At 38.1% G+C, this 15,366-nt stretch overlaps 1 protein-coding gene across 3 annotated transcripts in view; it reads right to left on the minus strand.

The window, feature by feature from the left end:
* Positions 1-1,438: 1,438 nt before the first annotated feature.
* The window catches only part of ERLIN1 (ER lipid raft associated 1), a 33,831-nt gene continuing 19,903 nt past the window's right edge, over positions 1,439-15,366 (minus strand). For all 3 annotated transcript variants that reach the window (XM_069459950.1, XM_069459949.1, XM_069459948.1), the window contains 4 exons: positions 15,022-15,113; positions 6,369-6,458; positions 5,382-5,461; positions 1,439-3,129 (listed from right to left, as the gene is read on the minus strand). In XM_069459950.1, coding sequence (XP_069316051.1) covers positions 2,908-3,129; positions 5,382-5,461; positions 6,369-6,458; positions 15,022-15,113 — 484 coding nt within the window. In that variant the 3' untranslated portion in view covers positions 1,439-2,907. The remainder of the gene's footprint in view (positions 3,130-5,381; positions 5,462-6,368; positions 6,459-15,021; positions 15,114-15,366) is intronic.

Here is a 15,366-nt window from a genome sequence, read left to right on the forward strand (position 1 = left end):
ACATACGCAAAGGGACAGAGATAACGTACGTTCAAGGACCTTAGAGAAGAGTAGCTGGAGAGGTCAGCAGGGGCCAAATCATGGAGAGCTTTGTGTGCACACATTTGGGACTTAATCCTAAAACAATCAGAAGCCACAGCTCTAATTCACAGAATTCCTCCCCCAAAGAAGCAGAAATCACTTCATCTTAATACTTACCAAAAGCCTATAGGATTTTGGTAGTTTGAATTAGGTAAAGTTCCCTGGTCTGCAGCAGCTGGATGTAGGATACTATGGGGTTGGATCCCAGAGGAACCAGAGTAGAGCTGCATGCCCCCAAACTCCCAATTACCACTCCCTGCTGGCCCATCACCATGAAATTGTCCCCAGGAGGGAATGTAGAACATTTGGGAAGAGCAAGTCCAACCCCAGCTCTTGAAATAACATCTGAGTTAGGGAAGTTCATTTTATCATACCACCAGTTACAGTTTACACAAATTGTCCTTCCTCCACCATGGATGACCTCCTCCCTTCCTCAGTATAACAGCATTTTAGTTCTCAGGGAAGGCTCCCAGGGCCACTGTGCCCAATCCTCCCTCTTTGCTCCTCTACCACTGGCCCTGTCCCACAAGGAACTAAAATATGCCTTGTTAAATTCCAGGAGTCAGGAAAGAATGGAAACCCTGTTTTTAAATTTTTCTACCAGCTAGGCAGTATTCTGGAAAAAGTATTTTAAAAAGCCTCTATAACTAAGTTAAACTAGCAAATAAATTAGCCACGTATTATAATGGGCAAGACAGCCTTCAGAGCACGGTAAGACAACCAAAAGAATGGAGACATATGCAAAAGAACACAAATCATTGATAGTAAAATAATTTTATTTAGTTTCTTATTTTAAAAAATGTAGCATTTCACATATAAATTTAGACTTCAAGATTACAGTGTATATCTTGCCAAAGGAACATCCCTGAAGGATAGCCAGAGCGCACTGAGTGGGCACAGGGAAGCACACTCCATGGGGAGTGGAAGCAGAAATGCTTTCTTCAGAACCTCACAGCAGTACTTCCCTGCTCCTCAGCCTTGCCACCAGGGCTTGTGGCTAGTAAGAAAACCCACAGCCATCACTTTGGGGCAACAGCTTTTTGCTCATAAGAACAGAAAACATCTCTAGGAATGAAAGCAGAGATCAATGATCCAGATTTCCTACAACAATCATTATTTATCTGTAGCAACAATAACAGGTTAAGAGTTTATTTTTATAATTCAAAAGTTCTTTTAAGGAGGGCTAAAAAACCCAAAATTCATTCATAAAGAGAACTTATAGAATTAAATGAGCAAAAACAAAATTTTTTTCTCCATATTACAAATGCCTCTATATAAGTATAACATAAGGCCCAGGGAAAAGACCCATTCAAATCCGGGCTTTCCTTTCCCAATGAAGTGTTTGGCACAACCCATGAGCTCTCATGAGACCAACAGGACTGACAGCTGAAAGGTTTCTGGAAGTGGTCCCATGACTTTTTTGCCTAGCTCCAACAGAGTGTACAAAATAGGTGTTTCAACAGGTCGTACAAACTCAGGCCTAACTACGCAGCTCACTGTTCCAGAAAAGTTAATCTGAGGGCAAAAAAGGTCCAGATGAACTAGGTCTCCTGTAGCCACAGGTTAACTATGTCATCCTCTCATGAAAAGTTAAATTCACTGGCTGCCCAGATCAGGAGTCATGATCTCCTAGTAAGGTGTAAGGTGGAGAAACAACTTTGATTTAAGCATCTCAGGGCTGGGAAAGGAGACAAAGATGGCGAAGATGCTTTCTAGGTTACTCTTTGTTCCATCCACATTATATGGGGCTCCTGACGAACAGTATTAAGGAGAATCAGTGTGCTAGTGCTGTGGCTGCCCTAGGATTTGGCCTTTAGACAGAAGTGCTGAGGTCCATGAATGTACCCCAAATCCAGTTTTAAAAATAAAAACTTCCTGCAATTATGATGCAATACTGTGCAGTGAATGGCTAGGAATTGTATGCTGCTTCTATTTCCGGTCAAAGCCCTGTCCCACTCTTAGCCAGCCATAGCTGAAAGGAGTTCGCTGTGGCTTAAAACCAGGCGCCTTAGTCACACATGACCTAGGGCAGTGACGCTGACAGTCATCACCCAGTGGAGGGAATGCAGGGCCCCAGAGCTTTGGTTCAGAGCAAAGGTTTCATCTCATCCAAAACTTCAAACCAAGCCCTCTTTATCTCTGAGCATACTAATGCAATAAAGTAGTGATTAGGAATCGCTATGAGGAATCTCTGGTTGGGTGGCCAATCACAGGTCCCTGTAGGCCACCAACTTCACTGTAGGAAAACAGAAAGGTGCAAATTGTATCAAGTTAATGGTTGCTCAAGTGGAAGATCATTTCCTGGGGAACTTCAGTGGCCTGGATGTTAATCACATGGATGAATGCTGAGACTGGACCCCAAAGAGAGAGTCTGGGTCCCAGGTGCAATCAGTCTTCATTAACTTACCATATCCTTGCCGTCTTCTCTCAGGCTTCCCATCTCTTGATTGGCTGAGCACACATTTCCCCGGGGACCAATGTAAACATTATTCAATAGATTTCAGCTTAGAAAAACACAGCTTGTTATATATTTAGTGTTTAACATTCCAGTGCAGGCAGTATCTTAGCATCAGACTTTCCCTTGTTCATGAGTACGTTTGGAAAGGAACACATACAGGATGCTTAAAACTGTGGCTGAAAAGACCATTTGAGTGCCAGACAGCTGGTTCTATCCTGCAATCAGCTGACAAACCAAGACTATCACAGGAGAGGCAGAACAGAGGAAGCACAAGTTCTCTGTAAATCTGAAGAGTTCGTACAACCATTGTTCCCACTTAACCCCTTGGGCCACATATCTTGATATGGAGAATATTTCCACCTCTTGCATCAACCTGTGCTCTCCTTGTTTTGGATGAGGCTCTCTCCAGAGGGTTCAAGAGCCTCCTTAGAGGGGAGGGAGCCTTCTCTTCCAGTCCTAACATCTGAATATTTCAAAGCACAAGAGGAGTCAACGAACATGCTAGGGATGTTGCTGCCAAAGTAGATCTTACTGTTAGAAGCAATTGCCTGGTACTTCTTGAGCTCCAGATATTCCGGGGTCAATTTGTGCTGTGTGGGAGCAAACAAGAGCAAAGACATCAGCATACTTTGGTGCAATAATCACCTCTCTCTTTCCCTACTTCTATTTCTCCTACTGCTCTCCTGAGTATCATGACTCAACTCTGAATGATTGCCAATGACCCTCTCTCATTTTGGAGAGTGGCTATCACATTAACAGGTATGTACCCAACTTTAAATTGCTTCAACAAGCTCCTGTCTTGTATCAGTGCAGGAAAAGTTATTTACTTTTTAGCAAAAGGATTGGCGAGGGGGGTTTTGGAGAACAATTAATGATAACTAATGATAATAACTAGTATTTCCACAGTGACTTTCCATAAGGCCTATAAAGTACTTTCACACACATTTTCTTATTTCATCTAGCCGAATTCAACCTGGAACCAGCCTGGAATTTCTGCCGATTCTCTTGACAGGTACATAGGACAATGGATGGGAGTGGCAGAGCTTCAAAGAAGGGATTGGGCTCATAATCTTATAATCAGCCACCTGTGATTCTGCTTTTCTTGACCAAATTCCAGAACTGGAAAAAAATCTCGAGAAGTCACCTGAATCTGGCCACCTGCTTTTCCCAGAAGCTGGATGTTGAAGCTGTTTGTGACAGACAAATGTTTGCTAACCACTAGATCTCCCTCTCTGTCACAGTGTTTTGTTTAAATCACGGTGTCAAGGTATATCCAACCAAAACCTCTCGGGGGTTTGACTAAAACTCACTTCCACTGTTTCCCTAGAATATGCCTCCCAAAGCCCCTCAAACCCTTCCCTGTGATCTTTTCTTCATCTTCAGTCCCAGCCTATGCCCCAGGCAAAAGCCACTGTTGTCCTTCATAGTCCCACAAAATCTATTTTCTGCACTCCAACATCTTCTACTCTGTGGATCTCTACCCTCTCCACCCTCTCCAGTTTATTCATATCCTCTGTCAAAATACTGCAATCAAATCTGGTCATAGTGTACAACCAAATTACTTCCTAAACCCTTTTTAATACAGGTTGGTATCTGAGTAGCATTTTTCAACATTGCTGAAAACTACTGTCCCTTTCAGAATAAGGGTGACCTCAAAGGCAAGGTCTTAATCCTTGTGCCTGGCCAGCTTCTCCCATTACAGGTTTAGACTGTTAGTTTTCTAAATTGAAGTTTCCTATCTTGCCTTCATCTTGGCCAAATTCCATTCTGTTTCTACAGAGTTGTGTTCTCCAATGTTAAGTTTATATTGGTTTTCAAAGACTGACAACTCTCATTCTGTCATATCTTATCATTTCTTCTAAATACAGATGATGCTGTTCCTTTCTAAATTGAAAGTTTAAGCCCTGTCTGTAACTTAAATCTTGACTCTAATCCTTCAAACCACATCATACTCCTTAGCAATCTCTATCAGAACCCTTTATTTGTTCCAATCTACTCTACAATTATAAATCTTGGACATCTACCTTATAAATCTTGGACATATCCTTCCCTTTTCAGATTACTATAGTGGTTCTAGCTGCCTCTTATTGAAGTAACTCCTGCTCACTAGGCCTATACTCTCTAGCCAACTTACTCCAGTCCATACATAAAATCATTCACTCAATATCACCCAACCACCCATTCTCAAGTTACCTCACATGAAATTCCTCATGACTGAAACATAAGTTTTTTAAAATCCAATAAACAAGGAGTACTCAACTGGGGGCATTTGGAAATATGTGTGTGTGTGGTTGCTAAAACAACTGCTGAGCACTACTGACATTTAGGCAAGGGCCAGAAATGCAAAATATCCTACACAATGAATGAGATAGTCTTTAACAATAAAAAAGTATCTCACCCTTCAAATGCCAAGAATGTCTTTGATAAGAAATATTGCTCCAAACAAGCTTAGCATCTACACAAAAAAGCTACCTTGTTATTCTAAATAAACTTTATTCTTCTCCTGTCACTCTTGTCATTTTAGGAGACGACCTTCAACTTTACTGATTACTGAGCCTTTATACAGCAGTGCAAATGAATGGATTTATGGTATTTGACACATGTTTATATCTTTTTGCCTGTGTCCCAACTCCCCATTTTCATATGGAACTATACAAAGTTCACTACTCACTGAGTGTGCAATATGTCTTGCTAAGTGACTGGTTGATTCTGGAGGATGTCTTCATCACTACGCTTCCTTGACAATGGATAAAATCACCTCTACCACATTAGAGCCCCTGAAAAAGGGAAAGCAAAACCCCTTAACTGTATTACTAGGAAAGTGGCATGGAGAACCAGTCACCTTGTTTGAGGTGGCATATTTGTGTGCCGCATAATACTCAGCATCTGCTTTTGCCTTTTCTCGGGCCAGGAATGCAGCATCTAGCAAGTAAAACAGAGTCAGGGTATTTAAAACAAAAGAAAATATCCAATCCATTCCCTCAGCTAGGTAAGAGTCCCTTTCTCCACCGCTTAATACTTGCATTGCTTATTTCGGTTTGAAAGTTCGTAACATTAGCAGTTTTCAAATCCCAGTCCCTAGATAGCTCCTTCTCAAAGGGGAATACTCTTGTTACTGTTGAATAACTTTCAACTCATCTGAGTCCACGCGTTTTCTACCCTAAGGTGCTCCTTCTTTCCTCCACTCCCTCTCCCACCTCCTATCACCCAAAGCCTCACCCCACCCAGGACCTAGCATTCAAGTAAAATAACTAAGTCCACACATGAAAGCTCTGCTCTATTCACTGCATTATCCTACTCCCTCCAAATCTGATTCAGAATCGGTTAACAGAGAAAAATAGGAAGCAGTAATATATAAGCAAAAGTGTTTTCGAGACCGTGAGCTTAGAACATCAACATCTCATTATGTGAACTCAAGGAGTTTGAGACCCTCCGTGAAAACTAGAGTTTCTTTTTTCCCAACTAATTTTTTCTTTTTGACAGGTGGAAAAGAAACTGGTAATGATGGGGTTTATTATCTTGTACATTCTTTATAATTGATTATGGGTAATATTCATATTTTATCTGCCTGGGAATAAAGTGGCAGGTAATATGCCCTAATTTAAGGAAATGAAAGGGTGAGCTAACCACAGTCACAAACCAAACCAAGAGCTAGATATGTAATAGTCATGTTTTTTAAATTTGTCTGGAATATCAGACCAGCTACTTCCTCCAGACCAGACTATTCTGCCTTGGGCTTTCCCACCCAACACAATCAAGAGCCCAATCCCTGAAGCAGAGAGGCAGTTCAGGAGAGTCAGAACCTCATACTCTCCCTCCCTCAGTGTACCTTCAATTTCAGAAATGCGTTTTTCAGTTTCTTTCTCCATCACCTTCTGCTGAAACTGAATTTTTGCCACTTGTGCAATCTTCTCTGCTTCTATAATGATAAAAGAAAAGAAGACACATTCAAAAACATTTCTATAGTACCTGAGGCACTTAGAATCAGTAGAGCACACAGTCTAACATTTAATTATGGAAGGTTTTATGGGCTAATTGTTTCATTAAGTTTTCTCTATCAAGACTGTAAACAACTCAAAGGAAACAAGGAATTTATCTCCTACTTCACTGTTCTCCTTCGACAGTGCTAGTTTTGTGGCAAGGAGTAAAAAAAGTTAACAGTTCCAATCCTTCACGGGACTGTACAGCAATGGTCCACAAGCTAATGGGAAAGAAAAGATACTTTATGAAAGTACCAGAGAACAAAAACAGAGTAACACAAATGCATGGCAACATAGGACAATTATATAATGTGGCAAGAGAAGGAATAAAGGAGAGGTCAAGCATGGTGGATCATGCCTATAATCCTAGCACTTTGGGAGGATGAGGAAGGAGGATCACTTGAGGCCAGGAGTTCAAGCCAGCCTGGGCAACACAGTGAGACCGCCATCTCTACAAAAAAATACATAGCCAGGCATGGTGGCACACACCTGCTTGAGCCCAGGAGTTTGAGGCTACAGTGAGCTATGACAACGTCACTGCACTCCAGCCTGGAGGACAGAGTGAGATCTTGTCTCAAAAAAATAAAAAAATTAAAAAAAATTAAAAGAATAAAGGAGAGAGGTTAAACCAAGGAAGTTCTTCTAGAAGGAATCTTAAAGGAAATAATGGACATGACCTAGGAGGACATGCCAAGAAGCATAAAGAAAAACAAGAAGAAACGAATGAACAAGTCACAACGAAGAGGTGATACAGAGCCAGTGGACAAGACAACAAAAAATAAAAATAAAAACAGGGCTAGGAGACCTCTGTCTCAACTAACAGGCTAGGGAGCTTAGTTTTATATCCTCGGGATCTACTGCTAAGTTAGCATCAGGGAAATGACATGACGAAAACACTGTCAGAGGACGAGTACTCTAATTGCTGTGTAAGATAACGCAGAAAGCAGGATAATTCATCTGAGAATGGGAAAACAAGTGCTGGGAGTGACCATGTGGAAGGCAGGAGGCAAGTACATGCAGAGGAAACTAAACACCCGTAGCAAACCTCTGGCCAACCAAAGCACCCCCGACCAGGAAAGAAAAACTCTAATTATACTTTAAATTCAATCACTGCAATTCTTAAAGAACATTCTTAATTCTCCTCTTCAGTCAAATAAGGTGGGCATTTTAACACATCTTATCTCTGGCCCCCAGGGAAAGTACATAACAGAAAGAAAATTTCCCAGTGGTTTCTTCTTACCAGGAGAGAGTATCCTTTACCAACTACTCTAGGGGATACTTCTCTATTTCCCCATCAGGGTAAAATCAATCTAGATTATACCATCCTAAAACTAAACTACTGTGTTGAACTGCGCTAGAAATTTAAGTACAAGCAAAAAAAATCAAGATAAAATTTTCTATTTCCCCATTGGAGTAAAATCAATCTATATTATACCATCCTAAAACTAAACTACTATGTTCAACTAGGCTAGGAATTTAAGTACAAGCAAAAAGTAAAGATAAAAAAACAAAAGGTCAGGGATCTGGAGCCTGCACTTAGAACCCAGGGAATATCATCTCAGCATAGGGGGACTGCTGTGGTAATCCCATTCAACAAAGCTCTCTGTCATGAGGGAATAAACCAATAAAGGGCATGACCAGACTTCTAGTTCTAAAAAAATGGTGGAATACGCTAGTGAGAAAACTCTTCCCTTCAGCCACTGCCACCTTAACATGCTATATAAAATATAACAAATTTTTTGTTAACGCATGCTTGAGTTCATAAGAAAGAATGGGAGATCCTCAAGTGATTAAGCAAAGGAAGACGCAAAAGCCTATACGGTGGTGGCCCTGGGGGTGGTTATTAGGCAAGGAAGGAAGAGGGACTTGGGTTTTTGCCCATGCAGGGCCAGGAGATGAGGCCTTGTGATGTTAGAACTAAGACTCCTGCATAACCCTAGACCTCTAGAGGGCTGCAACTCCACTGAAAGAGAGACTAAAAACCTCTACCCACCAGCCCAGTGAGAAGTAAGCTTTTCTCTACCTGGACACATCACAGTGAAGCTGGAGAACACCCAAATATGGAAAGAAAAATCTTAAAAGCAAAAAGAGAAGACTGATTACTTAAAAGGAACAATTAGACTGACAACATCCTTGTAAACAGGTACAAGAGGCAAAGGAAAATTGAAATAATGTTGCTAAATGACAAGGAAAAGTTAGTTTGGTTTAGAATTGTAGGCTAAATTACCATTCAAGAATGATATAAAAGCATTTTCAGACCAAGGACAACTGAAGAAGTTTTTCACTTCTTAGCCTTCACAGAAAAAAGCCTAGCAGGAAAAAAAGAACACAGGGGGGTTGATAATGGGAGGTTGTTTGGTGGGTACAACGTGTGTTGCTTCAGTGATGTGTGCACTGAAGGCCCTGACTTCACCACAATGCAATACATCAATGTAACAAAAATTAAAAAAGAAACAAATAGCCAGAAACAATGGAGAGGAAAAAAATTACTCAACACATGTAAATCAAAACAATGTTTACTGTAAGAATTAATGATGATGATGATGATAATCAATGGGAAGATACAGACAACATGAAACTAAAATACTGGGCAATAATAATATGTAAGCTTGGAAAACAGTGATTAGAGTTAAAGCATTCTAAGGTATTGCTCAAGAAGAGGACAAAGAGAATGATTAACTTTAGACTTTGTCAAATTAGGTATTCTTGTTAATATTTTATAGGTAATGAATAGTTATCCATTCCAGAAATAGAATATAAAACTTCCAATCAAGTAAAAGGAAGAAAAGAATAAAGAAAATTCAATCAATTCAATACCAATTAGAAAAGAAGGGAAAAAGAAGCAGAGAAAAAAATACATGGTATATAGCACATAATTAAATGATACAAACAAATTTAAATATAGCAGTAACCACAATAAATATAAAAAGACTAAACTCACCAGTTAAAAGACAGATTCTCACATTGGATAAGATAACAAAATCCAGCTATATGCTGTTTACAAGAGACACACCTAAAACATAATGACATAGAAAAGTTGAAAGTAAAAGGATGGGAAAAGATACACCAAGAAATAACTAATGAAGAGAAATCTGGCATAGCTGTATTATCATCAGGCAAAATAGATCTTAAGGCAAAAAACATGTGTAGGGATAATGAAGTATTACCAAACAGGAGCAATTCTCCAGGGAGATGTAACAATCCTGAACCTGGATGCTCTTAACAATATAGCCCCAAAATATAAAGAAAAAATTACAAGTCAACAAATCCATGGTCATAGTGGGAGATTTTAACCCGTCTTTCTCAGTAATTGATAGCTCAAATAGGCAAAAATTAGAAGAACACAAAAGATGTGAATAACAAACGCAATTCATAAGGCTGATCAAATGGATATATAAAGAAACCTGTATCCAACAACTAGAGACTATATATTCAATCTTTTTAAGCACACATAAGACATTTAGAAAAAAGGACCACACGTAGGTAGTCCACAAAGCAAATTTCAACAAACGTTTAGGAATTCATATAACAGATCTTATTTTCTGACTACAATGCAGTAACATTGAAAACCAACAATTAAAAGGTAGCCCCTCAAAACCCATTGAACCAGAAATTTAAAAATATGCTTTTAAAATTCATGAGTGAAAGAAATCACAAAAATGTTTTTAAAAGAATTAAAACTGAACACCAATAAACATTGCAAAATTTGTGAGACATAGCTAAAGCAGTACTTAGAAGAAAATTTATAATCTTCCATGTTTCCATTAGAAAAGACTGAAAGTTAGTGAATTAAATATCTAACTCAAGAAGTTAGAAAAGATTCAGTGAGTAACTCAAACTCAAAAAGAGTAGCTGGATGTAGTGGTGCATGCCTGTAGTCCCAGCTACTCAGGAGGCTAAGGCAGAAGGATCACTTGAGCCCAGGAGTTCAGGGTTGCAGTGAGCTATGATGATGCCACTGCACTCTAGCCCTAGCAACAGAGTGAGACCCTGTCTCCAAAAAACAACAACCAAAAAAGTAGAAAGAAGGAAGTAATAAAGTGTAAATAAGACAGATCTCTGGCAAAACTGATCCAACAAAAGAGAAGGCACAAACAATTTTAGAAACGAGAAGGGGGCATACAGATTTGGTAGAGGTTTTAAAAATCATAAGAGAATTCTACAAAAAAGCTTATGCCCCCAAATTTGAAATATTAGATAAAACAGACAACTTTCTACAAAAATATAATTAGCAAAACTGACTTAAAACAAAACAAAACAAAACAAAACAATAGACCTATACTCAATATAGAAATTAAATCAGTAGGTTAAATCTTACCACAAAAACAAGCGAACGAAAAAAGCACACACCCCACCAGACCAAGATGGTTTTTACAAGAGAGTTCCACCAGATCTACAATGATGAGATAATACGTATCTTATACAAAATGTTCCAGAACACAGGAAATGGAAATGCTCTTCAACTCATTTTGAGGCCAGTATAACTGTGATATAAAAAAAAAAAAAAGAAAAGAAAGAAAAAACTGACAGTAAGAATATAAGAAAAGAAAATGATAAGCCGATCTCATTTATGAAAATAAAAGTAAAAATTCTAAAGAAATTACCAGGAAACTATATTGAGACATGTACTGGGGTGAACCTCCTCCATCATGACCAAGAGGACATTTATCCCAGGCATGCAAAGATAACTCAGTAGTAGAAAATCCATTAATATAATTTATTATTATTAATAGCTTTGAAAAGAAAAATCATATGCTCATCTCAAGATATGTAGAAAAAAATTCTGAAAGTGTTAAAGCCATTCACAATAAAAGCTCTTGGCAAGCAAAGTACAGAATGAAACTTCATTACCAATAAGTGCTAAGTACAGCAAACATAATTGGTACTATTTAAAGTTAGGGATAAGAATGCTTGTCATATCTTTCTTTTCTACACCATACTGTAAGTCATAGCCTAAAGTAGTAAGATGATGGTGAAGAAGAAGGAGAAAGGAAGAAAAGGAGGAAGGAGGATGGAAGAGGGAAGAAGGAAGAAGAAGAAGTAGAAGAAGAAGAAATAAAAGATGTGGGACTACAAAGAAAAAAAATAGAATTGTCCTTATCTGAAGATAATATGATTGCTCCAGTGGGAAATCCAAGAGACTATTAGAAATAAAAGCATTTTCAGCAAAGTTGCTAAATAAAAAATAAACAGCATATCTCTACAAAACCAACTAGAAAAATATGCCTTTAAAAAAGAGTCTATTTATAATACTGAAAAACTTAAAGGATATATAGGAATAAATCTCTAACAAATGTTAAAGAACTTTAAGAAGAAAATTATGACACCTTTTGAAAGACATTTCTCATAAACATAAAAATATAGATTTTGTAAGACTCAGTATCATAAAATATTATAATTCTCTCCAAATTGATGTATATAACATTCAATGCAATTCCAATCAAATCCCAACACAGCATTTTAGAAAACTTGAGCCAGTTCTAAAATTTATATGGAAGAATAAAGGGCCCAGAATATTCCAGAACAATTTTAGAAATAGGAACAGTTAAGAGGAATAGTTAAGGAGAAACTCACTCTCCCAGATAGCAAGACTTAACACAAAAGCTACAATAATTAAAACAAGGTAATACTGGGGAAGGATAGACCAAAAATTTAGAACAAAATAGAGATCCTAGCATTAGAACAAATTATATACAGTATCTTGTTATATGACAGATTTGGCATTAGAAATATAAGTAGAGGAAATAATGAACTATTTCAATAAGTAGTTTGTCTAAGACAACTGGCTTGCCATTTGGAAAAAATAAAACTGAATTTCTATGTCACACTAAACACTAAAATTCCAGATGGATTAAAGACCTAAATATGAAAATCAAAACTTTTAGAATAAAATTATTACTTTGAAGTAGGAGGAAAATTTCTTAAACAAGACAGAAAAGGCACAAATCATAAAGGAAAAGATTAATGAATTTGACTACATGAAAATTAAATGTATATGTTATGTCAAAGAAATCATAAAGTTCAAAGAAAAGCCACAAATTGAAAGATGTTTGAAAAGGATCTGTATCCAGGAGAGATATAAAGAACTCCTACGAACCAATTAAAAAAAGCAATCAAACAATGGGCTAAGAACATGAAAGGCAATTCATATACCAAAAAAAGGAAATTTGAACAAATAAGCAATATTCAACTTTACTAATAAATAGGAAAATTCAAATAGAAACTATGTGATACCATGTCTACCATTGAACTGACATACATTTTTAAGTCTGATAACTCCAAGGGCTGAGGAGGATGTGCAGAAAATGGGAACTCAATTATGGCAGCATAGAAACTGGAACTCAAACATTGTTGAAGAGAGAGTGAAATAGAAGAATCACTTTAGAGAGTAATTTGGCAATATGTTCAATTTGAAGACATGCACACATATGACCCAGCAATTCTACTTTGAAATATGTATTCTAGAGCTGTGCTTCTCAAACTATCTGTGGGAAAACACCCACTCACCCTTCCTTCCTTCCTTCCTTCCTCCCTCCCTCCCTCCCTCCCTCCCTCCTTCCTTCCTTTCTTTCTTTTGTATTTCAATCTGTTAGGAACCAATAAATAGTAAAATATAATAAAAATGAATTACAGCACTAGAAAAAAATTTAAAAATATTACTGTGTTCAAATGTTATAGAACTTAAAAACACCCATTCTCAATTTCTGTGCTCATCTCGTCGGGGCAAAGAAACAAAAAGCTGGTGACAGGGCACTGATTCACTGAGTAATGTTGTTCTAGGAAAACTCTTGCACATGTGCACAAGGAGACACGGATAAGAACATTACTGCAGCAGTGTTTGTAATAAGGAAAAACTAGAAACTATCTAACTCTTCATTTATTCATCAGAATAAAATGAGGTCCACTCACAGAATAAAACATACAGCAGTTAAAAATAAACTAGATTGGCCAGGAGTGGTGGCTCACACCTGTAATCCCAGCACTCTGGGAGGCCAAGGGGGGAAGGATTGCTTGAGGCAAGGAGTTCAAGATCAGCCTGGGCAACATAGCGAGATCCCATCTCTACAAAAAATTTTAAAAAATTAGCCAGATGTGGTGGCATGCGCCTGTAGTCCTAGCTACTTTCAAGGCTGAGGCGGGAGGATCACTTGCACCTGGAAGTTTGAGGTTACAGTGAGCTACAATTGATCCTGCCACTGCACTCTGGCCTGGGTGACAGAACAACCCTTCATCTAAACAAAACAAAACCAAAAAAATCTAGATATACACACATCAGGATGAAAAAAACTCAAACAATGTTAGTAAAAAAGGGCAAGTTTTAAAATAAAAGGTAGAGTTTGATAGGATTTTTGTAGTTTCAAATAGGTAAAAGAATCCTATAGGCCAGGCGCAGTGGCTCATGCCTGTAATCCTAGCACCCTGGGAGGCTGAGGCGGGTGGATTGTTTGTGCTCAGGAGTTTGAGACCAGCCTGAGAAGGAGCGAGACCCCGTCTCCACTAAAAATAGAAGGAAATTAGCTAGACAACTAAAAATATATAGAAAAAATTAGCCGGGCATGGTGGTGCATGCCTGTAGTCCCAGCTACTCGGGAGGCTGAGGCAGTAGGATCATTTGAGCCCAGGAGTTTGAGGTTGCCGTGAGCTAGGCTGATGCCACGGCACTCTAGCCAGGGCAACAGAGGGAGACTCTGTCTCAAAAAAAAAAAAAAAAAAAAGAATCCTATAAACTGTTACATATTCACAGTAAAAGTATACAAATATGGACAGAAAGGTTATACTTCAACTTCAGAATAGAAGCTATACTCTAAGAAGGTCAAGAAATGTGACAGTGAAGGAAAGGTAAAAGGAGACTTCAAACATATAATTTTTTTCCTTAAAAGAAAATATGACTTGAAGGAAATATGGCAAAATCTTAAGACTTCATTATATCATTCTCTGTACTTTCCTGTATATTTGAATTATTCAATAAAAAAGTCTTAAACTTTCAGCATCAACTTATGGCAGTCTAATATACAGTATCCCAGAGTGTAAGAGAAGCCACTGTAATTCAAAATGAGCTGTAAGCAATCCTGCCATATTTTCATAGATGGCAATATCTATCCAGATAAAACTAAGTGCATGTCAATACCAAGGATGCGTACTATAATCCTGAGCTTTGGCCAAAAAGCTTTCCTATTCTTAATCTGTATAACTGAAAACCCTACTCCACAGAGACTAACGCTCCCATAAACCCTATCCATTCTCTCTGTTCTTGAAAAAGACAATAATGGCAGCTGACCACATGATGGAGAGCCAAAACACTTCATTAAGTACTGGTCTCACACCTACTTTTAAAGGCTTTAGGACATCTGAAAGTACAGCGGAGTTTCCAGAGTTCTCCACCACATATGATACAATCTTATTTGAAACCCATCAATACCCCATACAAGACTGACAAAGAACAGAACAAACTCATTAACACATGTCCGCAGAGACATTCATTTCAGAAAGAAATCCAAGTACCTATAACTGCCTTTTTCCTCTCTGTCTCAGCTTCTTTCTCCACAACCTTTTGTTTCTGTGCAGCTATAAGTAGTTTTGTCTTCTCAGCCTCCCTGTGAAGCAAAACATTATAAAAATTAGAAATTATTTTCTTATGTGGAGTCACAGCCAGTAATTCTGACCCTGTAGTGCATCAGAGAATCGTTTTTCAATAAGAATTTTTTGACCCATTAACAGAGGTGCCATCTTATTTTACTTATAATGCATCTGAGGTTGAAAGATTAAATGATTTGCCCAAAGTCACCCAGAGATAAAAAAAAAATTATATATGTTTGAATTTTAGTTTAATTTTTTTCTTTTAATTGT

Source organism: Eulemur rufifrons, chromosome 28 (genome assembly GCF_041146395.1).
Source record: "Eulemur rufifrons isolate Redbay chromosome 28, OSU_ERuf_1, whole genome shotgun sequence".
Lineage (NCBI taxonomy): Eukaryota > Metazoa > Chordata > Mammalia > Primates > Lemuridae > Eulemur > Eulemur rufifrons.